At 44.8% G+C, this 25,801-nt stretch overlaps 1 protein-coding gene across 1 annotated transcript in view; it reads right to left on the reverse strand.

Annotated features, from left to right (window-relative positions):
* Positions 1–25,801, reverse strand: part of LOC144754856 (polyunsaturated fatty acid 5-lipoxygenase-like) — an 880,896-nt gene that overhangs the window by 506,959 nt on the left and 348,136 nt on the right. Inside the window, exon 7 of the mRNA XM_078643117.1 lies at positions 14,981–15,127. Coding sequence (XP_078499243.1) covers positions 14,981–15,127 — 147 coding nt within the window. The remainder of the gene's footprint in view (positions 1–14,980; positions 15,128–25,801) is intronic.

Consider the following 25,801-nt stretch of genomic DNA (forward strand, 5'->3'; position numbering starts at 1 on the left):
CAAAATTCACCCATACTTACTAATTTGTTAATATAGAGTGTAAACAGCAAGGGTGCCAAAATGCACCCCTGCCGGACCCCTCTTTTAGCTTCCCAAGAATCGGTTAGGCTACCATCTGCATTAAAGTGCACGGCCGCTGTTGTGTTTTCATGGATAAAATGAATGCTGCCTGGTTTGACAGATTGACCAGTCGCACTCTTCAGGGGGAATCACTTCCTTAAATTCCAGTTAGATTATATCAAAAGGTAATCACGAAATGTGCCCAAGTAATCCAATTGTTGCACTGATTTTATTCATCTGTTATTCAATTTTTTGCAAAGTAAAGCTGTACATTTTTAAACTCCCCAACGGGCAGAGGGAGCAGACCGGTCAGCACCTAAAAGTTGAATGCATTATACTTTAGATTACCTAACAGAGTGCCACGCCACCCCCCACTAAGTGTTTTCATGGATGGCAGCAAGAAAAGATATTAGGTCAGCCTCGAGTCTAGCCCTTTATCTTTGAGGGTCGCCCAAAGTTTTGATCTATTAACAAGGTTAAATGCCGAGGTTAGGTCCATAAAGGCGAAATGGAGATCCCCGTGCTTAGCATCTGTATACTTCCCTATCATCAAATGGAGGTTGAGGCATTGGCCCAGTGTTCCTTTCCCTTGCCTGAAACCGTATTGTAGGTCAGAAACAATATTTGCTTGATCAAGCCACTCTGTAAGACGTGCAAGGACCACTTTCCCCATCATTTTGGCAGCGGAGTCAAGAAGCGAAATGGGCCTATAACAGGCCGGGTCATCTCTGGCTCCCTTCTTGAAAATTGGTATGATGGCCGCCTTTGCCCACGACAGGGGAAAACCAGAAAGGGTGGCTGAATAAAAAACATGGGTTAACATTTTTGCCCATAACTTGGGATCTGCTTTATAAAGGTCGGCCAGTACTCCGTCCGGACCTGGGGCTTTCCCCCTGACGTTGACGGTACCGCGGTGATCACATCGCTATACACTTGCTCAAAGTGTTGGACCCATCTGTCAGCTGGGACTAGGCAGTCCTTGCTTGAGTTTGGTGGTTCATCAAACATGGGGCTGATGACAACAGACCAGAACCTGAAGCTATTTTTCAGAACACTGGCCTGGCTAAGCTCCTCCCACGCCATCTCCCTTAGTTGCTTCTTCCGCCTTTCTACAGCTAATTTATATGCCCTCCTTGCATTCTTAACCCCTAGGTTTTTGCTTTAATTCCTGCATTAGTTGATTATGCGTACTCATGAAGGCTTCATCAAACCATTTTTTATGTTTTAGGGGCCTTAATTTATGGGATACCGTTAAGTTTGAGGCAATCTGCTTTGTAATTTGATCAAAGGCGTCAAGGACTGATAATGGGCGGGAGGCCTGATCTGAGCAGATCCCAAACTCCTGTCCGCAGTCAGTAGTTAGTTTTTCAATAAAGCTATCAGGGGTAATCATTTCCCACCTTATTCTGCGTGCTTGGTCAAAAGTTGCAATTCTAGCATTATTAGGTTGCACCTTGAGCCTCTCTTTGTTGACAGCACAAATTTTAAGATCCAATATCAGTGGATTGTGGTCACTAAAGCAAGTATTTGTTGCACTTAATGTGCCTATTGATGACAGTAGTGAAGATGAGATTAAAATATAATCAATTGTGCTTTGCCGACCTTGGCCAATATATGTGGGTACAGGAAATATCCTATCCGACTGTGCAGGGCAGATCAAGTTATGGGTTGATAAAAAACTTTCTAAAAAAGAACCGGAAGGGGTATGTTCAAAATGAGTTAACCCATAAGGGCCATACTCCTCTTCCAATCTTACTAGACAATTGGTAGGGCAAACATGGATATTAAAATCACCCAGGACTAATGTATTATAGAAGGTTGCAGAGCTATCTGCATAGTTAATCAGAAAGGCAGTAAGCACTCTTAACTGCTCTAGCTCATGACTTCTGGTGAACGAATTATAAAAGTTTACCACTAAAAGGTTTGGCAAGTTCTTCCGTGTCAATTCAACCGCCAAAATGTTAGGGGAACATGTGTCTAGCAACCTTGCTTGATGTAGCAATTTGAAGTTAAACATCAACAATAAGCCCCCCTGGCTCTCCGCCTACAAGAAGGAATAGCACTTTTACAAAACGACATAAACCCATCCAATAAATAGGTTCCATTAGCCTCCCATGTTTCCTGCAGAGCTATATTATGGTGAGTTGCAAGAAAAAATTCACGTCACCCCTTTTGGCTCTTAGGCCAGAAATGTTCCATGATAGAAGTTTCATGCTTCCACCATCAGTTAGTGCCCGAGCAGAGCTAGGGTTTGCATTACCAGAAGAAGGCGACTGGTGGTTGAAGTGGGGCGAAGTGCTCACAATCGGTGAACTAACCATGGGGACAGATATTCCGACCTCTATCAGATCATCACAATTCTCTGAGTCCACTGATGTTATACTATTAGCAAGTAGTCAATCTTGGACATCAAATCCTGAGAGTGCCTGGAATCTATTTGCAACCGGGATGGAGGGAACTATTACCCCAATGTTCCTATTGGTGGCTTATAAAAGTATCCCAGAGGTAAAGCCCAAATGGAGGTAATAACCGTGGGGCACTGGGCATGTGCCCTTAAAATCATCTGGACAATCAAGGGATTTTGGAAATTTACAACCACACAGTCCCCCTCGATATTTTTCACTGACCACCCTGTCACCCGACTTTATGCACCATGATGATGTTTATTACTCATGGGTACCCTAAAGCCTTTATGTCTGGATAACCAATCTACGGTTTTGTTACGCAGTTGGGTCCAAGATTCAGATTGGTCTGGTCTAAGCGGGGGAACACCAGCCAGAACCAAGACATAAGGGCATGCAGCCGGTGGCAAATCTAGAACGTCCCACGAGGGCTTGGTGTTCACAGGATTCAACATGATGTTTGCTAGATTGCATGATGGATTTAGCCCATTCAGTGGGTGGTAACTTCAGGGGGCCCACGGGCATAGGCGGGTTCTGTTTGTGTGGGCGGCAAAAATTTGCCGAGCTGCCTGTCCCCAAGCCTCCCATGGACAATTGTACAGAGTCCCCCCCTGCTCCGGATGGCAAACATAGTGGATGTGACATGGGGGGCATACATTGCCACTAGGCTTATTTCCTACCCCATGGGCCACATCCCTGTTATGAGCCCCCACTGGGCCAATAGGCTCAGTTAACGACTGCACCGCTGGTACTTTTGATCCCTCCGGGGGAAACAATGGCACCCACGTACCTCTGGATTATCTCGGGCATTACTCAGGTTTAGTAGATGAGACAATTTTCCTTTAATCTCACCCACTTTATTAAAGAGAGGCACCAGAAGGACAGAAATAAGGGTCTCCAAACATTTCCAGTAGTCAGGGTCACCTCCATGCTCCACCATAATGGGTGAGTCAGAGTTTAGAATTGGGAACATGCCACCATTGGGTTTCGGGGATTGATTCGCAGATGACCCTGAAGCTTGGAGTTTGAGTTTAGCTTTGGCCTTATTTCTCGTTGCCACACCGCCCCTTGTGCATTTTGCCGGCGGTTCCCCGGTCCCTCCCTCACAATTATCTCCTAACCTAGGCTTGGTGGAACATGCCGCGCTTTCCCTTTCTCTGACAGTTCTTTTAGGTCTGGTAGTGGGATCGCCTAGGGCTGCCCGAGACGTGATTGTAATGTGGGCTTGGGATTGGACCGGTGATAGAGACAGGTCTGACTTCTCCTCAATAACAGTCACCTCCTGATCCCTAGGTAAACTCAACCTTGACCATTTGGTGGATTCAATAATCCCTAAATTATCCGTCTCCATTGCCCCTGATTTGGAGAATGAGCCATCGCCTAATCCCCCAGCCAAACTAGCATCAAATATGACCACACTAGGACAGGCCGTAACTTGCGGGGCACCCAGGGGGGATTTAGCTAAAGATACAACTCCCATGGATGATCTTTTTTGCCCTGCATACGACCCCAAAGAGAGCCTTTTTTCAGTAAGCTGATTTCGTGTGTTAAAACTGATTCCGCCCTTCTTAGAAACGCATCCACCGGTCCCACTACACCCCCCCACCCTAAGACCAGTAACATTACGTTTAGCGGTCATAGCATAAAAACAAAAACAAAAAAAAAAGAATGTTATAGTCTCTGGGTTAATCAAGGTCCAAAGTTCAAAAGAGTCTTAACACAGCAAGTGTAAGGGGGGTGGCCCAGACCAGCCTCCTTCGGCCTCTGACGGGCTCGGACAGGAACGCCCTTGGTCGGGCTTCGTCCCGCGCCGCGGGAGGAGAGGCAGCGCTTTAAGCGCGATCACCATGCCTCCCCTTCACTCGCGGCAGCTGCGCTTGGTGTGGTGCAGCCTGGGAGTTGTAGGCTTCCTCCTTCGCAGCAGTGCTGGTTCAGGAGAAATGGCGGCACTGGTAGACCCACACGGCAGCTCTCCAACAGGACGTGAATCCCGGCAGTGGTGGCGACAAAGGGTTCCCCGCAGTAGCGGCAGGCAAGGAACAAAGACAGGTAAGGTAGAGACTCCTGTGCTGCGGGGGAGAGGCAGCCCTTTAAGTGCTATTACCACGCCTCCCCCTCACTCGCGGTAGCTGAACTTGTGTGGTGCAGCCTGGGAGTTGTAGGCTTCCTCCTTTGCGGCAGTGCTGGTCCGGGAGAAATGGCGGCACTGGTGGAACCGCACAGCAGCCCTCCAACAGGGCGTCAATCCCGGCAGTGGTGGCGACAAAAGGTTCCCCGCAGTAGCGTCAGGCAAGGAACAAAGACCGGTAAGGTAGAGACTCCCGTGCCGCAGGGCTAGAGGCAGGGCTTTAATCGCGATCACCACGCCTCCCCCTCAGTCGTGGCAGCTGCGCTTGGTGTGGTGCAGCCTGGGAGTTGTAGGCTTCCTCTTTCGCGGCAGTGCTGGTCCGGGAGAAATGGCAGCACTGGTGAACCCGCACAGCAGCCCTCCAACAGGGCGTCAATCCCTGCAGTGGTGATGACAGAAGGTTCCCCACAGTAGCGGCAGGCAAGTAACAAAGACAGGTAAGGTAGACAGGTAAGGTAGAGACTACCCAGTTCACTATTTCAGTTCACTGCATGCATAAAACATTACCCAATATGTAGGTATGAGCTCCTTGGAAGTACCTTTATTCATGAATTGTGGTCGTTACCCTTTGCACTTTGCTGTCAGCGTGCAGATTAGGACATTTTCCTAATAGGGGAGGACTGTGATTCGACCGTAGGGCATTCTTTAGTTTGTAAACAAGTTAAAATTCACTGGGCTTGTAACGTTTCGGCCCCTAATTTGGCCTGTTTTATAAAAGCGACACTGGTCCCTGCTATTATTCCCATGCTCACTCTACTTTCTAAAGAAAGTTATGTTATCCTGAATAACCACAACTACTGCAGCTTATGAGCAGGCGTCCCGTACATAGTAACTGTTTCACTATGTGATATATGTTGCAGCAATGTTCTTTTACCACCCCCGCATGGGATTGTAGATAGTTCACTGTGGCCTTCCATTCCAACTTTGAAAGCAGGTTTCCATAAGCTAAGAAAACTCAATGGGCTGTTGTTTCAACAAGAAGTCTCTCTCACTTCAGCACATGAGACCTTCGAGTTGCAGGTAGGTGGCTAGAAAATCAAGTGAGATTCAGTCACTGTTGAATATAAATGTCCCACTACACTTTGGAGAATTAATTCACCAAATGTTTAATGCGTCTAATACTGAGGGCCTGGCCCATTTTTTTAAACTTGTGGGCTGCAGCCTAGTTACCTCCTTTCAGACTATTTTTTGGAGTAATAGCGGCTTTTATTCGTTCTATTTTTTCCAGCGTCTTTGGCGGGTTTCTGCTGGTGCTCTTGATGGTTTACGGGGTGCTGGTTCTTCTGCTCTTACTGCGTAACGGCTGCCAATCCTGTGGTTCAGCCCAACCCAGGCCAATTGCGGCTGTATGGTGACCGAATCCAACAACTTTTGGATGCTTGCCATCGGCGACTCTTGGCATCACCTATAGGTTAAACTTCCACTAGACCTAATTCACCTGCGTGCAAACTGTGTTCTACTGTCGCCGGTGCCCCTTTGACTGGGCAAGGTCGATAAACAATGCCCCTTGGTATTCTGTTCTGGTCAGGACCTAGCACTTAGACAAAAGATTCCAATTTAGATGTTGTTGGAAACTCGTACTTTGTTATTATGGGGATACATGCATACGGAGCACACACATGGAGAGGGACCTTTCCAGGGAGAAGAGCGAGACAGCACCTATGATGTGGAACTACCATCTATAGTAATAACGTATGGGGTCTGCCGATAACGCCCAGAGATCTTCTAATATATAATAATACTTCTTCTTAGCAGCGGGGGGGGGGGTTCAACTCTTTAGTCTTCTCTCTATTGTCTTTTCATAATGACATCTCCCTTCATGATGTATGGATTAGCTGCTATGCTGACTGTATTTGTATTGTGCATTGTCCTGCTTGTTGTGGCACGTATACTGCATGTTAGGGCACATTAGTTAAAATAAATATTTTAAACTGTTTCCTGTCTCTGTCAGATCTTATTTTGGACAAGTACAAGAGTGCAAGCAAAAGGGTGGGTCTTGTTACCACGATTCCTGAGAGATCTGGGAGTTTTGTGTTCTGGGGTGGCTAATCACTGTGAGTGAGAAGGAGAGCAAGTGAGACACTATAGCTAGGTAGTCCTTGGCTTATGGGCACTCAAGTGGAAGGATGACTCAGTCCCTACTCACTAAGGTCCCATAATCCTATGCATAGTTCTGTTCTTGCGCAGAATCCCTGCAGCAGCGCATGCAATTTAGCACCAATTCAAACCAGGTGGTAACTGGGTGCAAACTATAAAAGCAGTCCCTGAATGCATCATGGCTGTACACAATGTCTACTCTGTATGCAATAGCAAGGAAGATGCACATACTGGCTGCTGAGCAGAAGAGGAGGCTGAGACAAGAGAGGATATTAAATGTCAGGCTGATCATTTTTGACCAAACAGAGGAAGAGATATATGACAAATACATGCTAAGTAGTCATTTTGGAGGCGATTGCCCTTTTAAAACCACACCTAGAAAGCAGTACTCTGTGCAAAAACTCTATCCCCACTGATGTCCAGGTGTTGTGCTTGTCACATCTACTAGCCACTTTCAGTTACTGGGATGTGGTAGCTTCTGCAGATGGGGTGTTGCAAAGTGCTCTTTCGTGTTTCTTCTGCTCATTCCTAAATTGCATGCTTCTCAACATCCACCTCCACATATATATGCCCAGGAATGATAAGGAAACACATATTACCAAATTGCAATTTTACAGAATCGCAAATTTTCCCAGGTCATAGGGTGTGTAGATGGGACACATGTGCCCATATTTCCTCCATCCCATCTTGAATACCTTTTTAGGAACAGGAAGAATATGCATTCCCTTAACATACAAGTGGTTTGCAATACCCACAACATAATAATTAACATTGTGTCACAATATCCAGGGAGTACCCATGACTCCTTCATGTTTAGGCACAGCAGAATATAGAGATGACTTGAAAGTGGGGAGTTTTATGATGGGTACTTCTTAGGTACTGACAATGAATGTAAATGTTGATATGTAAGTGCCCAATCCTCACAATATGTATGTTGTATCACACTAATATATGAGTTTCAGGTGACAGTGCATATTCCTTATGTCCATGGATCCTTACACCCTACCTTTCTCCCACTAACCAAAATGAAAGGCAATACAACACTGCACATGGTCGCACCAGGACATTTAGACTACTCAAATCATGTTTTCGCTGCCATCCTAAGAGTGGGGGTGGATTATAATATACACCAGAACCTGCTGATAAGATTGAATCAAAGTTTGCCATCCTACACAATATTGCCTGCAGGAGAGGCATACACATTGCGGTGTCCGAATCTGATCCAGAGTCTCACCTGTTCTGCAGCCAACTGAGGAGAGCAGAGCATTGGTGGGGAGAAGGCTTGGGGACCACAATACTACACATTACCTCTCAAGGTAAGATGTTTTCTTATCCACAGTACTGTAACAAAATGGGACCACACTTCATTGATTGCTCAAAGTAAAGATACCTTTAATGTCAGGTATTACTAAACAGTAGATAGACAAGCTGTCATTGTCATGAATTTCTACACAATGAAGTCAACATGTACATCAGTTACAGCACCGACAACAAATGAAAAAAAACAAATATAGCCACTCCCTTATTGGCACCCCTCAATTACTTTGTGACTGCATCCAGAATATGATGTGCCACCATGTTGAGGTACAGGAGTGTGGCGGCTACTGTGTCACAGCACACGTGCATCTGTAGCAGAGATACTGCTGATGGTGGATAATTCCTGACTACCAGGAGCCTCTGCACCCACACCACTAGCAGACTGTTTGGTTTGAGTGCCTCCACTGCAGTGGTTTTCTGGCCAACGCCCCTCGACATGTCCCCACTGAAGTAGCTCATTTCCACTTGCAGCCTCACAGTATGCTTAGATAGGGTAGTGGTGGCCTTTGCAAGCCTACCAATGGACCTGGTCAGGTTGAACCTCACAGTAATGGATTGTTGCATGGTCTGCAATTTCCTATTGCCCATTTTAATTTGTTTGTGCTGCAGGTGCTGAACCTGCATCATCGACTCCTCAAGCCCATCATACACTGCCTGGAGTTCTGCAGTCGCCTAAGACCTAGAATCCTGTGAAGTGTTACACCGCCTACGGGCATGCACTGTAGCGTGCTGCTGTCGACGGCTGGCTGCAGGGTTAGAGTGGGTGACTATATGGCATTTTTATCCTCCATAAGTGAGTGGTTTACCTGTATGAGTGCAGGGTGAGTGGTGGGTGCAGGGTGCAGGGTGACTGGTGTGTCAAAATGCAGGGTAAGCAGTATGTACAGAGTGCAGGGTAAGAGCAGGGCTTCTGTAAGTTCCATGAGAGTGATGTATACAGAGAGCAGAGGGAAGTATGTTTTTAATGTAGTGTAACGGTTGAGCCAAGTGAATGCAGGGTGGGCAGTGTGCGCAAAGTCCAGGGTGAGCTGTGTGCCTGTGTGAACACAAAGTAACTGGTGTGGCTCTGCAAGTGCAGGATGTGTGGTGTGTTTCTGTGAGTACAGGGCAAATGGCGTGTGTGGAGTGCAGGGTGAGAAGTGTGTACAAAATGCAGTGTAAGGTTGTGCCTTATGAATGCAAGATGAACTGTCTATAGAGAGTGCAGGGTGGACATTGTGTATAGAGTGTAGGGTAAGCAGTGTGTCTGTTTGAGTGACATGTAAGTCGTGTGGGTCTGCGAATGCAGCGTTAGTTGGGTGCCTCTGAGCATGCTGGGAAGTCTGTGTGCCCCTCTGGTTGAGTGGGTTGCCTCTGTGAGTGCAGGGTTAGTGGTCTGCGTAGAATGCAGGTTGAGCAGCGTGCATAAGGTGCATGGTAAGCAGTATGTAGAAAGCAGACTGAGTGATTTGAAATAAATGCACGATGAGCAGTGTTTACAGAGTTGTGCCTGTTCGAGTGCAGCACAAACAGTCTGCCTTTGTAAGTGCAGGGTGAGTGATGTGCCTATATGATTGCAGGGTGGACAATATTTAGAGTGCAGGGTGATCGGTGTGTCAAAGTGCAGGGTGAGCAGTGTGTGTGTATAAAGTGCCAGGACAGAGGTGTGTAGTAGTTTATTACTATGTATAATTAATTAAAACTGTTGCATACACATAGCATTAACAATTTAATATACGTAATTCAATGGATAAAAACACTGTTAAAAACCATTATTATGCATCATGTTAAAGTTAACATTTTGGTCCTAATGCGCTTCATCAGATCTAAAGTGCCTGTGCATCAATAAAAACTGAGCCAGCGAAAGCTTTGCTAAGTTAAGCAGCCATCATTATGCATCTTGTTAAAATTCACATTTTAGGGCTCACGCGCTTCATCAGATCTAAAGTGCCTACACGCCAGATAAGGTGGGCTAGCCCAAGCTTTGCCAAGTTAAGCAACAGTAACAGCCTGGCCAGGCTGTTTTTGTTTATCCAATGTCCACTTGCAGTATGTGTTTGAGTCTCTCTGCCACTGTGTCAAAAATGTTTGTAAGCCTGCCGTTTTGCTGTGTTTCGGACGGATTGAAGCACAGTTTTACAGTCTGCCTGCAGATCCTGGTACCGTTATGCTTGAATATTGGTCAAAGTAGGGTGTCTCTTTAATCCTTTAGGTGGGCCATTTAAGGACCGGACAGAGTAACCCCCTAACTTAGACCTGTTTTATGGTAATCCAGGCCCTTTCATTTTCTCTTCTGCCGCCCCCATAAATTGTACAAACCGGCATGCCAGCTGTATGTCTCCTCCACCAAAGCAAGCCTTCACTGCTTGCCTGCAGGTTCTTATCCTCTTGGTGTTAAAGATAGATTTCAATAACAAGCGTCGTTCTAGGTCCAGACCATGGCAAATGCATAGTAGATGCATGATACTCTCTTCAGCTTGTGCGCAGAGGCGGCACTCAGTTGTTTTTGTGGTTCGCTTCTATGGTGGTAGATGCGGGAGGACAGGAAGAATTCCCAATCGATACCTGAGGTATTTCTCTTTTAGCTTCCAGCTGAAGCCCGCATGCAGGTAGTCTTGAGGACCAGGGGTTGTGTAGCTCTGCAGCACGCACCAGCCGTGTGATCATCTTCTGAGTGTTTACTTATCTTCAAGTACTGATAGATTTTTAACTGTCTTGTTTACCAAAGTCTTAAAACTACTCTGCGTTCCCGTAGTAGCCCACAGTTCCTTCAGGCCTAGACGGTTTATCGATGTGGTCAGGTAATCCCTTGGGATACAAGCTCTGCTTGAGTTTGTCTCTTTCCATAGGTAGAAATTCAGGGAGCAGTTATCGGAGCTTCTGATCCTAAACCGACATTTCACATAAGCTGCTTTGCGAGCTATTTTTTGTGACTGTAGGCCAAGCTCCAGCCTGATTTGCGCGGGAGAGGCATAATTTGGTAGGCTAAAGATTATTCTTGCAGCTCTTAGCACAGTTTGTTCCAAAGTCTCTTCATCTTTTCCCCTAAGGCATTCGCTTCCATATCTAATAGCTGGGATTAGCTTTGCTTGTAGTACTTGTAGTAAGGGATAAAAGCTTGGCCCAGCAGTTTTGTGTTTCAGAGATTTTAGAGCTACCGCTATTGTGTTTCCTTTCCGTTTTATGGCTTCTTGTTGTGGCTTGAAGGTACCTTTCTCATCCAGTATTACCCCTAGATATTTGTATTCTGACACGACTTCCATAGGAGCACCTGACAGGTTCCAATTAAACCCTGTGGTATTCTTTTTCGGGTTGAACCGCATGATTTTTTACTTATCTAGATTGATGGTTAAACCATTAGATGCAGCATGCTTGGCAGTTGTATTTAGCAAGTGCTGAAGCCCAATTGGAGTTCGGCTTATTAGGACGACGTCGTCAGCGTACAGTAGGTTAGAGAGTGACAGCCCGCCTAACCTCGGTGCATGAGAAGTGCTGTTGTTTAATTCTGTAGAAAGGTCTGCCATAAACAGGTTAAAAAGCATGGGGGCCAGTACGCAGCCCTGCTTTAATCCGCTGGATGTAGATATTTTCCATGACAGATATTCTCCGGTTCCAAGTTTTATTTGAACCCAAGTGTTTGTGTGTAACTGGATTATCTGTTTTAATAGTGCTGCTGCAATTTCCATCTTTGCTAGTTTAGCCCACAGCTTCTGCCTGTTTATACTGTCGAAAGCAGCAGAATAATCGATGAAGCAGAAAAATAGGGGAAGATTTGCTGCTTTGGCACCGTCCATCAGTAGCGTCAGTGCAAGTAGATTTGTGATGGTCCCAATGCCTTTGGAGAAGCCTGTCTGATTAATAGGGATGAGGGATTTTTCATTTGCCCATACTGTTAATTCGTCCAAAAGGAGACCGGCATAGTATTTTGCCTCGACATCAATTAAGGCTACAAGTCTGTAGCTAGTAGGTTTATTCTTATCACCCTTCTTGTAGATTGGGGATATTATGGATCCTTTCCAGGAGTCTGGGATGCCAGCCCCTTCATCTATGGAGTTGAACACTTGTAGTAATGCAGCCGCCCAGTAGTTCGGGTCAGCTTTAAACAATATTGGGGGGATACCGTTAGGGCCCGGTGCCCCCTCTGGCCTACCTTTGGCTACTCGGTTTTTGATCTGCAAAATCGTGAAGTGCAGTTCTCTTGTTGACCTCCTGCTGATGTTACCATGGGTGCTCAGCTTGTCAGGCTGTCCTGACCCTGGTTGTGCCATGCTGGAGCTTTCCCCTCTTGGGTTAAAGTGATCGTGGAGGCGGCCTGCCCAAGTTTCCTCTGTTATGTGGGAGTTGATGCCCTGCACGTGGGTTTTACCTAAATTATTTATTGTTCGCCAAAATTTTGCGCTTTGATTTGTCTTTGCATCAAACAGGAGCTTAGCCCACAAAGATTCTTCTACTTCCCTTTTTGCTTGCCATATCGATTTCTTCTTGGTTTGTTTTAATTTAGCAAGGGTATTTTGTAGAATAGGTTCATTACCCCTTTGTCTTAGCTTTCGTAAAGTTTTATTTATCTCTTTATTGAGGGCCCTCAGATTTGGTATACACGAGATTGGTAAATAGTTAAGTTAGTTTCCTACTTGAGCTCTTACAGTCTCTATATTTGGTGATCGACTTTCTGGCACTCGGCCCTTTGATCTATTGGCAAATTGTTCCCCTAGTTGTTTTGTCGCTGTTTCCCAACGGGCTTTCGCATTGCTATGTATCTCTGCTTGCTTTTCCCAAATTGACTTAGCTATGATTTGGAGTTTGTCAGGTTGGCTAATTTTGCAATTAAGCCTCCTGAGATTCACAGTATAAATAGTTGCAGGATCCTCCACTGGGGGCATCTACACAGGGAAATTTCCTGGGGCTGATGGTCACTATGCTCTTTTATTCCGATCTTGAAGCTAGAAATCCTTCTAAACAATTGTAGAGTGACCAGTGTGTAATCTAGTATAGAGCTGACCATAGCTTTATGATAAGTTGCTGCGGGGTGTTGGTCTCCCAAAAAGCGACCCTTTAGTACCACAAGGCTTAAGTGTTCCATGTCCTGTATAAAATTCCTAGACTGGGCTGTCAACTTTACCTTTTTGCCCTGCACCTGGGTGGGAATCTTCCCCGCTATATGTTGTTCCTCCAGCTCAATTTCCCTCGGATGTCGTCCTATTAAATGCATATTGAAATCTCCAGCTAATACAAGGTTGGTTGATGACTCTTCCGAGAGTAACTTTGTTATTTCCGTACCTACCATTTTAACCCCTCTAGCTTTATCTCGTGGGTGAATGTAAACATTTAGTACAATAGTTTGTTCTTTAGCGTTGCTCTCTTCTATGTCCAGTGCAAGAATTTGAAGCCCATTTGTTGGGGTTTGAGTGAAGGCAACTTCTCTTGTCCCCCTTATGGAGCTAATTGAGGAGTAAATGGACAGAGGTGTGTGTGTATAGTGTTATGTATATATAATGCAGTGTAAGCGTTGTTATGTGTGAATGCAGAATCAGATGTGTGTACACTGTGCAGTGTGGGTGGTGAGTACAGAATTTTGGAAGAGCAGGGTGCCTATCATGGTCATTGGCTTGCCTCTGCCAGTGCATAGAGTTCAGGGTAAGCAGTAGGTAGGGTGAGCGGTTTGTACAGAGTTCAGGAGAGCAGTGTGTTCAGAGTGCAGGGTGAGCCCTGTTCCAATGTGAGTGCAGGGTTAGCAGTCTGCTAGTGGGAATGCACTGAGAGCGGTGCAACTGTGTTTAGGTAGAGCAAGCTGTGAGGATCTGTGAATGCAGGGAGAGAGCACTATGACTGCATGGCGAGCAGTGTGTATTGAGTTCACAGTAAAAGGTTTTGTGACAGTCTGAGTGTAGGGTGAGTGGTGCGACTCAGTGAGTAAAGGGCGAGAGGTGTGCCCATGTGGATAAAAATGAGTAGTGGTCTATGTGAGTGCTGCACAAGAGGTTTCCCTATGTGAGTGCAAAATAAGCCATGTTTATAGCATGCAGGGTATGAGTTGGGTTGTGTGAATGTGGGGTGAGTGGTGCATGCAGAGTGCAAGATCAGCAGTGAGTACAGAGTTTATGGAGAGTGGTGTGTACAGGATGGAGGGTAGACACCCAACTTCCAAGTTCTAGTACGTTATATAGAGCTGACCTGTGTAGGGGTGTGCAACATTTGCTTTGTTTTCAAGTAAGTATGTGGAAATTTAGGGATATTATGCAAAATATACGTAATTATGCAATATATCATTTATAGCTTTATTTTAGTAAAAATGCGTTCTTATGTCAATTTTTGACACAGGAACACATGTCCTGCCAAAAAAAACACATTAAAAAACTGGAATGTGGCATGCTCTGGTTTATTGCTTCAAAACAAAGCACCAAAAACACCCCTTTGAGGACAGAAGAGGGCACACAGTGGAGGAGGAAGTGGATGGCTAATACTGGAGTGAGAAATAATATGGCAAATGTTCTAAATGCAGCTCAAGCCAAATGAACCAAAACTTGGTGGAAGACAGATTGCAAAACCCTGGACGGCCTTTAGTATTGGCTGGTTACTAAATGTCCTCTGCTTTCTGGAGCAAATACTAAATCGCGAATCTTCAAGTGTAATTTCCATTACTCTACTATCACTGTGTGGGGGGAAACCACATTCCATATATTAGTTCCCACCCATCTAACAAACTCTCCCTTTGTCTACGTTACGTTAAATTCTCCAACCCTCCTTTCAGGTTGGTCATTTGTTAAAACAACAGGTCATCTTTGATTAGTCTAAATAAATTCATTAACTTGAAACAAATCTCTCCTTAATTAAATGCCTGTAGCCACAATTAAACTAGTATTCTCTACTTCCATATTTAAAATGATGTACGACCTATTTTAAAGTGTTCTTTCATCCATTTTCTAGATTATTGTCCAGCACAGACTTGAAGTACTAAAAAACAGTTGTATAAAGGCTCAAAATATATAGCTAAACTTACCTGGATAGCTATAGGGACAATCTTGTTTTCAATGTTCTTGTACAGCAAGCATATTGGAGCAGCTATGTACTGTACAGTTTTTGGATCCGTTGTATTGGCGGGGATACCGTCAAGTAATTTGTAATCCGTTATGAAAATATTTCCTTTCTGCAACGAGACAATTCACAATTAGGCACCTACTTTCTAAAGGGTAATACACACTACAAATATATCTACCATCACAGAGAATTCCATGACGTGTGACAGACATGCAAGAAGAAAAGTAGCATATGGAAGGTTTATTGTGGTGAGTCTTTAAGGCCATGTAATCAGACCTGGTAAAATAATCTTTACTTTACAGTAGGTAACAAGGAATGAACCAGGAGTCTTCATCTTTGTGACCTTAAAATATATTTCCACTCTCCATGTACTATGATAATGAACAAGGGTCAGAATAGTGAGTACTTGAACTGTGTGTACGTAAAAAGTATTCCCCATATGAGAATGTACGGCAAATACCAAGTAAATGATAATAATAATTACACTCATGATGGTGAGCACACCAAGGAAAAAAAACGTTCACCAGATGCTGGGTATGCATGATAACTCTATTCTTGGACAGGTATGAAAGAAAACAATCTGTGGAGGTGTCAAATATTTTAAGATTTTATGTTTTTATTGTGAAGTGATAGGCTCTCTCTTAGCGGTGGAAAGATGGGAGCACGTGTGCTTTCTTAAAATACCCCTCACACACTAAAAAAATCCGTTAGTGTCATGCTTCATCATAGGGGTCTTCCCGTCCCTATAGCGGGGCGGGGCGTGCTACGACCAGACGGACTACGCGGGAGCACTGTAAATGTGACAGATCTATGTGTAGGTGTAGTGGTGTCAGTGAAGTGTAGGGATCTAACTAGTGAATGCACCAAAAAATAGAAAAATAGAAAAAGTTGCAAAAATTAAAAATTCCCTGGCTAGTAGAACAAATACATTTTATTGGTATCTCTAGCTGGAAATGTTAAAAAGGGGAGTAAAAAGTAGAGTGATTACTAACTACCAAGTCGACATGTTTCATAGGCAGTCCCCAGCTGCCTACTCATCAGGACCTTTCGGTGATCCCTACTAGGAAAAAGCTCAGTTCTACAGTAATATGCCTACTGTCCTATAAATATATCAGCAAAAATCAGCTGAATATTTATGCTTCGGGGCATGAGCTGGCCCTAGTGAAGCAAAGCACCAAGGATTAGTGCCAAAAGAAAGTGACCAGTGGTCTCTGTAAATGAAAAGGAAAAAAAAAGGGAAAGAAAGCACAAACATATTTGTAATTTCACTTCTGTTCGTTCAATGTACATCAATCTGTGAGGTCGCATTCGTTACTAATTTAGCAGGATCTGGCTTAATTTCTGCCAATTCTTTTGTCACGTTTGTTGTGCATTGGTCAATGTGCACCTCCTAATTATGGGCGCTATGCCCGACGTATTTGTCCAAAAAACCGTTCAAATGGAAACGGTTATTTATTCATTCATCATCCATACATTCGTGGCTCAACGCATTCATACACCTAATCACACTGGTAGGAAAGAAGACCCATAGGTCATGTGTTTTTTATAGAAAAGTCAATAATCTAAATCGCGGTGTAATAGACGATAGTAATCAATACATTCATGGTATACATACTTTATCGTTCGTTTGACAGTGCCCCATGAGCTTGCAGGCGGGGGAAGTTTTTGCTCGGTCTGCTGGAGAAATAAATAAATATTGCCGCCCTTAATAATGGATGTGGTACACTCAAGTTCTGGCATATACAATAGTGAGCCTGTGACCCGTTTTTTAGAGACTCGGGGTCCGAGTCTGTTACTTACGTTACCGGCCTGGCAAATCGCCTCTCACCCCTACCGTGCAGCTCCGAGGACGCATGGTCTCTCGGCTGCGTTGTAGATATACTGTCGGCAATTGCCGTCCGTGTGGCTGGTTGCTTCCGGGAGACACCCATCGCTGAAACACTAGACTGCTCAGTTCAAAGATGGCCGCCGGTCTTTGGCACTAGGAGGGGAGAATACACGGAAGTCTTTCTTCACTGGCTCTGGCTCAAGCGAGTGAAAAAAATGTGTAGATCTTTATATAGCGAGTAATTGTAAATACATATTATCTCATAAAAGTATCTCTATAGTCGAACTGGTGGATTCCCCAAATGTTCTCAGATCAAAAAAATGAATGTCAGAAAAATGAATAAAAAAGTCGATTTTTAAATTTGCAAATTGAAGTCTGGTATGGTGTTATTCCTGTAATATTTGGAGTTCATAGAGATCTGCTCACAAGTTGATCCCAGCAACCAAGGAATCCCCTCACCTCATGGGGTCGATTCAGATCGGATACGGTAGGCTTGCCAGGAAGCTGTTGAGAGAGTGCTCACAAGTCAGTCGTGTGTTAGCCAGGGATTTTATCAGTGCAGTATCATAACCAGAATGTTGAATTACAGCACAGTGGCACGGTGTTGCTGTAAAAGGAATGATTCATGCTTGGACAGGTGACATACCACCGGGGGTTCCCTTTGCCAGGTATACATCACGTCATCCTTGTTGGTGTTAGCCAGTTCTTAGGAGATACTCCCCGGAAAAAACTAGAGCGGTTTGAGTCATTATATGTGGGTTGCACACATGTCCAATGGTAACAATCAAAGAACAGGGGGTCATAGCTGTCCCCACGGTATGTCATCATTCAGTCCCCTTTTGTGAGATTGGATGCGAAACACCCATCTTTGTTCTTTCTCCAGAAGAAATCGCTCACTGTTTACTTGCTCTATCACAGTCCATGTTATTTCTTCTGGTCTGTGGTTCATCTCTAGGAAGTGATTGGTGAGTTTCGTGCTGGTTTTTTTACATTTGATGGTGCTTTTATGTTCTCCTATCCGGAGTTTCACTGCCCTACTCGTCATCCCTACATACTCCAACTTGCAGGGGCATGTGACCAGGTAGACGACATTCGTGCTGTTGCAATTGCTGAAGCTTCTTTGCTCCCAGCTGGTCCCATCGCTGAAGGTCAGGTTGTTACTTTTCTTTGTGAGACAACAGACTTTGCAATTACCACACGGATGGTGGCCACGTACAAAGTTGGTATTATGTTGCACAGTGCCACTGACAGATTTCGGTCTTGTGTGGACCAGGACCAGGACATCCCTTATGCTCCTTGCTCTCTTGTGAGAGAACATCGGTTTTGGTAATTGTAACCCACCACTATTTAGAATCTTCCAATTCCTGTTAATGATCTTGGTCACTTGGTTGGAACAGGTGTTGTAAGTGGTGATGCAGATTGGTCTTTTATCCTCGTCTTTAGGCACTTTTTCTTCCAGGAGGCTCTCTCGGCAGTTGCTTTTGGCCCGTTTGTATGCCTGATTAATGATCTTGTTTGGGTATTTCCTGGCTGCCAACTTCTTCTCTAGGTCTTTGGATTGTAGTTTGAAGTCCTTAATCTCCGTCCAATTCCTGTGAAGGCGCAGGAATTGCCCATACGGTAGATTATCCCGCAGATGTCTCGGGTGGAAGCTATTGTACAGCAATAGACAATTCTTAGAAGTGTTTTTAAAATGGGTCGTGGTCATCAGTCTGCCGTCTTTGGGGAAAATATTCAAATCCAAAAACACTAAATTGCAATTGGAGGTGGTGCTAGTGAATTTCAAATAATCGTCTTGTAAGTTCAACCAGCTCAGAAAATGTTTAGCTGTCCCCTCATCTCCATCCCAGATGATCAGGATATCATCGATGTATCGCTTCCATATCTTGATGTTGTCTCTGTAGGGGTTGGTTGGATTACAAATATGTTTGTGCTTTCTTTCCCTTTTTTTTTCCTTTTCATTTACAGAGACCACTGGTCACTTTCTTTTGGCACTAATCCTTGGTGCTTTGCTTCACTAGGGCCAGCTCATGCCCCGAAGCATAAATATTCAGCTGATTTTTGCTGATATATTTAAAAGACAGTAGGCATATTACTGTAGAACTGAGCTTTTTCCTAGTAGGGATCACCGAAAGGTCCTGATGAGTAGGCAGCTGGGGACTGCCTATGAAACATGTCAACTTGGTAGTTAGTAATCACTCTACTTTTTACTCCCCTTTTTAACATTTCCAGCTAGAGATACCAATAAAATGTATTTGTTCTACTAGCCAGGGAATTTTTAATTTTTGCAACTTTTTCTATTTTTCTATTTTTTGGTGCATTCACTAGTTAGATCCCTACACTTCACTGACACCACTACACCTACACATAGATCTGTCACATTTACAGTGCTCCCGCATAGTCCGTCTGGTCGTAGCACGCCCCGCCCCGCTATAGGGACGGGAAGACCCCTATGATGAAGCATGACACTAACGGATTTTTTTAGTGTGTGAGGGGTATTTTAACAAAGCACACGTGCTCCCATCTTTCCACCGCTAAGAGAGAGCCTATCACTTCACAATAAAAACATAAAATCTTAAAATATTTGACACCTCCACATATTGATAGAATCCCTATGTTTACTTGAATCGTTTAGGAGGGTGATTCTATCTCAACCTCTACGCTTCCTCCTTCTGATTTTTTTATGAAAGAAAACAAGTCTGTAACGACTACTAAAGAAGACAACAATAGCTCTCAGGACACTTTATGTCAATTTTCATAATAAAGAGGCCTTAGGCTAAGGCATCCGAAGTAAGAAGGCAACATCAGGAATCTTCTCGACTAGAAGACCAAGAAACAAAAGAGGCACAGGTGTATCAAGCGAGCTTTATCTGAAAGAGTTGCAAGTAAGCTAACTGTAACAAAACGAATGTGGAGCTATCATCAAATAGACTGCTGACTATCTTTCCTCTCTGCATGGACTCTGGAAGAAATCTCTCAGATTTACCTCACTCTCTAAGAGGCTAGTTTCTGAGGGCCTTGGCACCAGACAGAAAACCTCTTTAGCCCACTCACTCATTACCTCCTCGTTAGTCTTCCTCGCCACATGACTAACAAAGTGAGCTTCAGCTCCACACCAGAACCCTCCAAAGCAAAAAGTCAGCCTTCCCAATATGGCCGACCCATTACACCCCTGACCTCTATAAGAGGCGGGCCGGCCCAACTCATCAGCCTGTTTTTTAAGTTCTGCGCTGCAGATTCTCCAGAGCGTCTGTTCAGGTAGGTTGGGCTGAGGCCCTGCTCCAGCAGGCCCCGGTGCCCTGGGGGGGAGGCCCTGCTCCATGCGGGCTCACTCTCTAGTTCTCCTGCCTTCTGGCCATCGCACTGTCCCTTTGGGTTCACGGCTCTGCTCTAGCGGGCTCCTAGTGCTTGTGGGATCTTGGGAGTTCTGCCCTGCGCCCCCTTCATTTTCTGCTTTCTGCCCTGCTTTAGCGGGCTTTGTTATTTGGGCCCTGCGGTCACCGAGTGGGTGGGCTGGCGGGCTCTGGTGGGGTGTGCTGTCATCTCCTGTGAGGTTGCGAGCTTCCTTTTATGGTCCGCTGCTTCTCTGGGTGGGCGTTTGTTGTCTCTTAGGCCTTGTGGTTCTGGCCTCTGACTCTTCCCTACATTTCAGGTTTTCCAGTCCCTTGGCCCGTCTCTGCCTGCGGCGGCTATTTGCCCCCTCCTGTGGCGAGACGTTCGCTTATGGCCTAGGCATCTCCTGGGGGGTTTCCCAGTTAAGGGTTTTGCCTTGCATGCAGGCAGTGCCGTGCCTCCATTCTCGGGCCGCGCCCCCTTGTCCCTGTCTCTGCCTCTTGCCTTTGGATGCCGGGTGCGTGTGCTCCTGCCCTGGTGCGGGGGTGGGTCTGCATTGGGCGGCCATTTCCGCGGCCTTGCCCCCATGTGCACCCCTTCCTTTGTACGGCCTGCAATGTCAGCCCCGTGGGGCTGGCTTCCGAGCTCTCCCCCAGCAGCTTAGCTCGTTTGGCGCTTTTCCCGGACTCACCTTCGGTCGGGGCGGGTGCAGTCCTCTGAGCTGTATGGGGATTCCGCTCGGCGGGTTAGGGCTTGCTGCCTCCGGCTTCGGTCTGTCCCGTGGCCGGATGCCGCTTCTTCCCATGTTTCTTCCCGGCCTCTGTAGGGCGGGACCGGGCTGTTTGCTCTGGTGTGCCTCCATGTTTCGGGCCTCTGGGCCTTCCGCCCTCCTCGGTTGGCTGGTTGGGTTCCCTTGGTGGTCGGGTCTCTTCTGTGTCGTTTCCGGCTCCTTCCTGGCTCTTTTTTTTGCCTTGTGCCTGCCTCTGTTCTCTTGTGGTCTCGATCGTTTCCGGGGGTCCCTTTGTGTTGGCCTCCCTTGCAGTGTTGCTGTGTTTGTCGGACTGCGTCTCTCTTACTGCAGTGGCTTTTTTCTTGGTCGCTGTGGTGGGGTTGCCCTCTGTATCGTGGGCCCTTGCTCCCCCTCTCGCTTTTGGCTGTCTGTTGGGCTGCCTTGGTGGGTTGCTGCTTTCTCTTTGGGGGCCTGTTGCTGTTGCTTTTGGCTCTGTGCAGTCTGGTGCCGTGCATTCTCTGTGCTCCTTCAGTCTTCCTGGGGGCACTTTTTCTGGCGGTTTTTCGAGTCGCGGGGGTCCGGATTTTTGGCCCTTCCGTGGTCTTTCGGTCCCGGGCTGGTTCTTCAGGCTCGTGGTTGCCTCCCTTGGGTGGTTCTTCCGCTGGTCTGGCCTGTTTGGTTGTCCTCTTCTGTGGTGGTCCCATTCTGGTCTGTTGGTTTCTTGTGAGTTTCCATGAAGCCGCTTGGCTTTGGTATGTGCTCACTTTGTTAGTCATGTGGCGAGGAAGACTAACGAGGAGGTAATGCCCTGATTCCTCACAAGTAATCTTCATTACTCTAAGTATAGTCTTCCTCGCCAAATGAGTTCCCATCCCTCCCTCCCTGTCTGGCTATCAGCTTCATGTTTATGCTTGGTAGTTTCAGGCTGATGGGTTGGGCCGGCCCGCCTCTTATAGAGGTCAGGGGTGTAATGGGTCGGCCATATTGGGAAGGGATGGGAGGCATGGGAGGCTGACTTTTTGCTTTGGAGGGTTCTGGTGTGGAGCTGAAGCTCACTTTGTTAGTCATGTGGCGAGGAAGACTATACTCGGAGTAATGAAGATTACCGGTAAGTAATCGGGGCATTACTATCCATTCCTTACTTCTGAAAATGTGGAACAGGCCTAAATCAATTATCACATTAACAAAGCTGGAAGAACTAGGACAGCGATTAACAGGCACTCAACAGACTCACACATCCAATCACTGTAATCCTCCCTAAATAGGAAAAAGGATAAAAACATGCACACTTGCAGTCTGCATCAAATAATGTCAGCTGTCAGAATGATAGAAAACACCAAGCCCCTGTTTAACAGGCGAAAACCAGAAGTGAACCACATCCCAGGCTCACCATTAATAATTCCAATTATCCCAAGGTTAATTTCATTTTACCTTATACGGTACGCTCCAGATATGCAGAGAAAAAAAAATGTGAGCATGTCCTCTCTCAACATTCAACCAGTTACTGGATAAGGTAAGGCTAATTACTTCAGCGACTTCTGTAGAAGCTTCCCAGCTTATTCGTTATCTACAACAACTATTCACACAAAGGTTATGTGAGTTGAGCAAAGAAACATCTCTGCTGGCCCTTCTTCCAGAACCAAATATAGCCACAGCAACTATCATCCTCTCTTTTACATTAGAAAAAAAGCAGAATGGCGGAGAAAGAGCTTTGCCTCCACATCCTGAAAAGAACAAAATAGTTACAACCATGCACAACCTTCAAAACAGGAAAAGGCACATAACTTTTCAGCTCCTGCGCCACTCTTTCCCTCGGCTGAATTCTCTCTGCCTCATCAGGAGCCAGGAATGAATACAGAGCACATAGATATTAACCCCATACACAGTATGTGTTCCCCCAACAATGAGGAAAGATACCGAGGCCATGGTGGCCCCAATCTTTATAACGCTTCAAGAGACTGCTCAGAAAACACCCATTCAAACCTTTTTCATTAGATTTGAGAGCAGAAAGGGACAATCATTGCAAGCACAATTTCGATCTTAGTTAGGGGTTCATTCCCTTTCCAATTCAGGAGAATAAGGTAAACGGAACATCCATACTTCAGCTCTCCTCCTTTCTAAAAATGTGTGAACAAACTGTAACTGTGAAGGTGTTGTACAAGGAGGAAATCAAAAAGTCAAAACTGCAAAGTGAGACATTGATATAGGTAGGTGATACCTCGGATCTAGCAGATAAGGACTGTGATTGCACCGTATAAAGGGGCTTGGTGCAAATTCAGAATCTCAACTTATTCGGGTGGACAGATATGTGTCTCAAATGTAGGCTTCACGTCGACAGTTCACCAACATATCAATAACAATGAAGCACGTTTTGCCCCATAAAAATGACAGAGTGGTAATTCGACAACAATGAAGGTTTATTAGCAGATTAGCAAAGTTACAAACTCAAATATGCCTGATTAGTCATAAATCAATTATCACCAGGTTACTGCTTAAGTCAATAAAGTACAAGCAAATCAAAGTAGCAAATATAAAGCCGAGTTATTTAAAGATTATTGTAGGCAAATCATAAAAGATTCAGTTCCCTGAAGTGTAACTCCCTAATCTAAGGTTTCAGAAGTTGAGGCAGGGAAGTATAAACAGCAGGTGTCAGCAAATATAGACTATAGCCTCCTAAGGAAGAACAACATGTAGGTTTCAACCAGACAGAAGAAATGTGCTTGCTCAAGAGAATATCTCTAACAGCAGACATAAAGTAGGCATAGGGTCTCAAGAGTGGCAGAACAGCATCTGCCGTCTAAGGTGGACAAGAGCAAGTCTGCCTTTGTTTAACAATGCACCATTAAAATCATTAAATTCAACAATATAGGCACTCCTTATAGTTTCCATAGACAGGGAACCAATCAAAACTAAGCTTTCACAAAGCTCTAGGTGACGGACCTCTTCTCATGAATCATACAATGGGAGATTTTCAGCATCATGGCCTTCACAAATATTGCTCAAGGGAGGATTCATCACCACCGGTTGTCTCACACACAGGTTCTAAGGTTTACTGTCCAGCTCATTAAATGATAACACTCATTGACCTTCACATGGCATTTAACAATAATAATACAGTTTTAATGGGAAAACTGTTGAAACTTGGCTTCAGAAATGAGAAAAAGATTATGCAGAGCAAGCAGAAACACACTTTCATTTAACATGGGCCTTTCAAATCAAGACCATTAATGTAAAATCATGAGTTATGGCAATCCACAATATAAAATAGTACTAGAATATATGCAAACAATGATTAACTGTGATATTCATTAATAATTTATTACACAAAAATGAAAAAGAGTAACAAACACCTCACTACCCCCTCATTCCTGTGTTTTTCACATTTATTCCTTGAATTTCAGCACTTTAGTGTTTTTTTTGCTACACTTGCCCAGTGGAAAGTGTATCAATGATGATGTTTAGGGGGTTTACTCCTCTAATCCGGTGTAAATGAAGGGATATAATCCCCCTAATTTTAGCCACTGAATGTTTTATACTACTTTTCTCAAAAGTTGATGGCCCCCTTAGTACTATGCATGCTATGTTTTATTTCACATGTAGTATAACATCTTAGCGGAATACTTTTACCTAGTGGAAATGGAAGGGGATCATGTTCAATTCAATCACATTCAGACAACGCACATAATTCAAAAAGACGTACCATGATTACACATAGTAAAATTCTTTGGTAATAGGTTCCTCTTTTTACTTCTGAAGATATTATCATTTTTTTCAGATTAGTGTCTCTCAGGTAAGCTAAAAGAATTTTCAGATAAATCTTCTTTCAAATCATTGTCCAGATCCATACCTTTACAGTATTTAAGAATTAGTTTTTTAAAGTGACAATTTTGTGTAGAATATTTATTTTTGAAGTGATTTACGAATGAATTTAGCATTCCGTGTCTCAGCTTGATTTAATACTTTCCTCAGATATCCTTAATGAATACATTTGTTGAATAATATGTAATTCACATATTTTACTTTTGCATAATCATGGAAAATGTGGGTAAAATTAAGGTAAATTATGTGCAGTTACACAAAATGCGAATCTGGCAATTAACGCTACATTGTAGTGCAAATTCTGTCCTCAAGTCCTTTTTGAATGCGAGGATGCATTTCAGGTTGAAATATGGTGCACATGAAGGACGTGGCCGTTAGGGGCCAAGCGGGTTACTCACAACCACCTGCTATGCCTTCCCAAGAATGAAGAGTCGGTCAGTCGAAGAGAATACAAACAGTTAGTTTATTGGCAATACTCTGCAGAGGAGTCCATCATGACCTGCACCCTAAAATGTTTGCTGAGGGACTGGCCCCCCAACAGTCTACAGTGGATAATCATTCCTCTCGTGAAGCCCCCAACCACGCCCACAATGGAAAAATACCGTCCTGGGCCGAACATGAACAAAGAGGCACAGCAGGGTGAGCTAACATTTGCCAGATGGGTACACGTTATCAAGACTCCAATGCCACGGTGCTAGGTCTCAGCATCTCCTAACATGGGAGCAGAAGCTACACATTCAGGTAGGCATGCAATGGCAGAATATCCTATTCATTAGCAAGTCCTTGGACTACAGATGAAATAATAACAAAATACTGTGTTCTGCTGAGGCACGCAATATGTCAGTGAGGCCTAACTCGGGCACAGTCTAGGCAGCCTAATGGGGGTTACGAAATGCAAAATGGAGTCACTCTTGCTAATTGAAGCCTGCACATTACAGGGATAACTCAGTGGCGTGCATAACGTGAGCACATATGTCGTCTATTTAGCCACGCACTGCTAAACTAATATAACCTGGTACGAATGCATTGCAGGAATGGGGATTACAAACCTAACACACAGAACACAAGTACTT

The sequence above is a fragment of the Lissotriton helveticus genome, chromosome 5_1, assembly GCF_964261635.1.
Source record: "Lissotriton helveticus chromosome 5_1, aLisHel1.1, whole genome shotgun sequence".
Taxonomy (NCBI): Eukaryota; Metazoa; Chordata; class Amphibia; order Caudata; family Salamandridae; genus Lissotriton; species Lissotriton helveticus.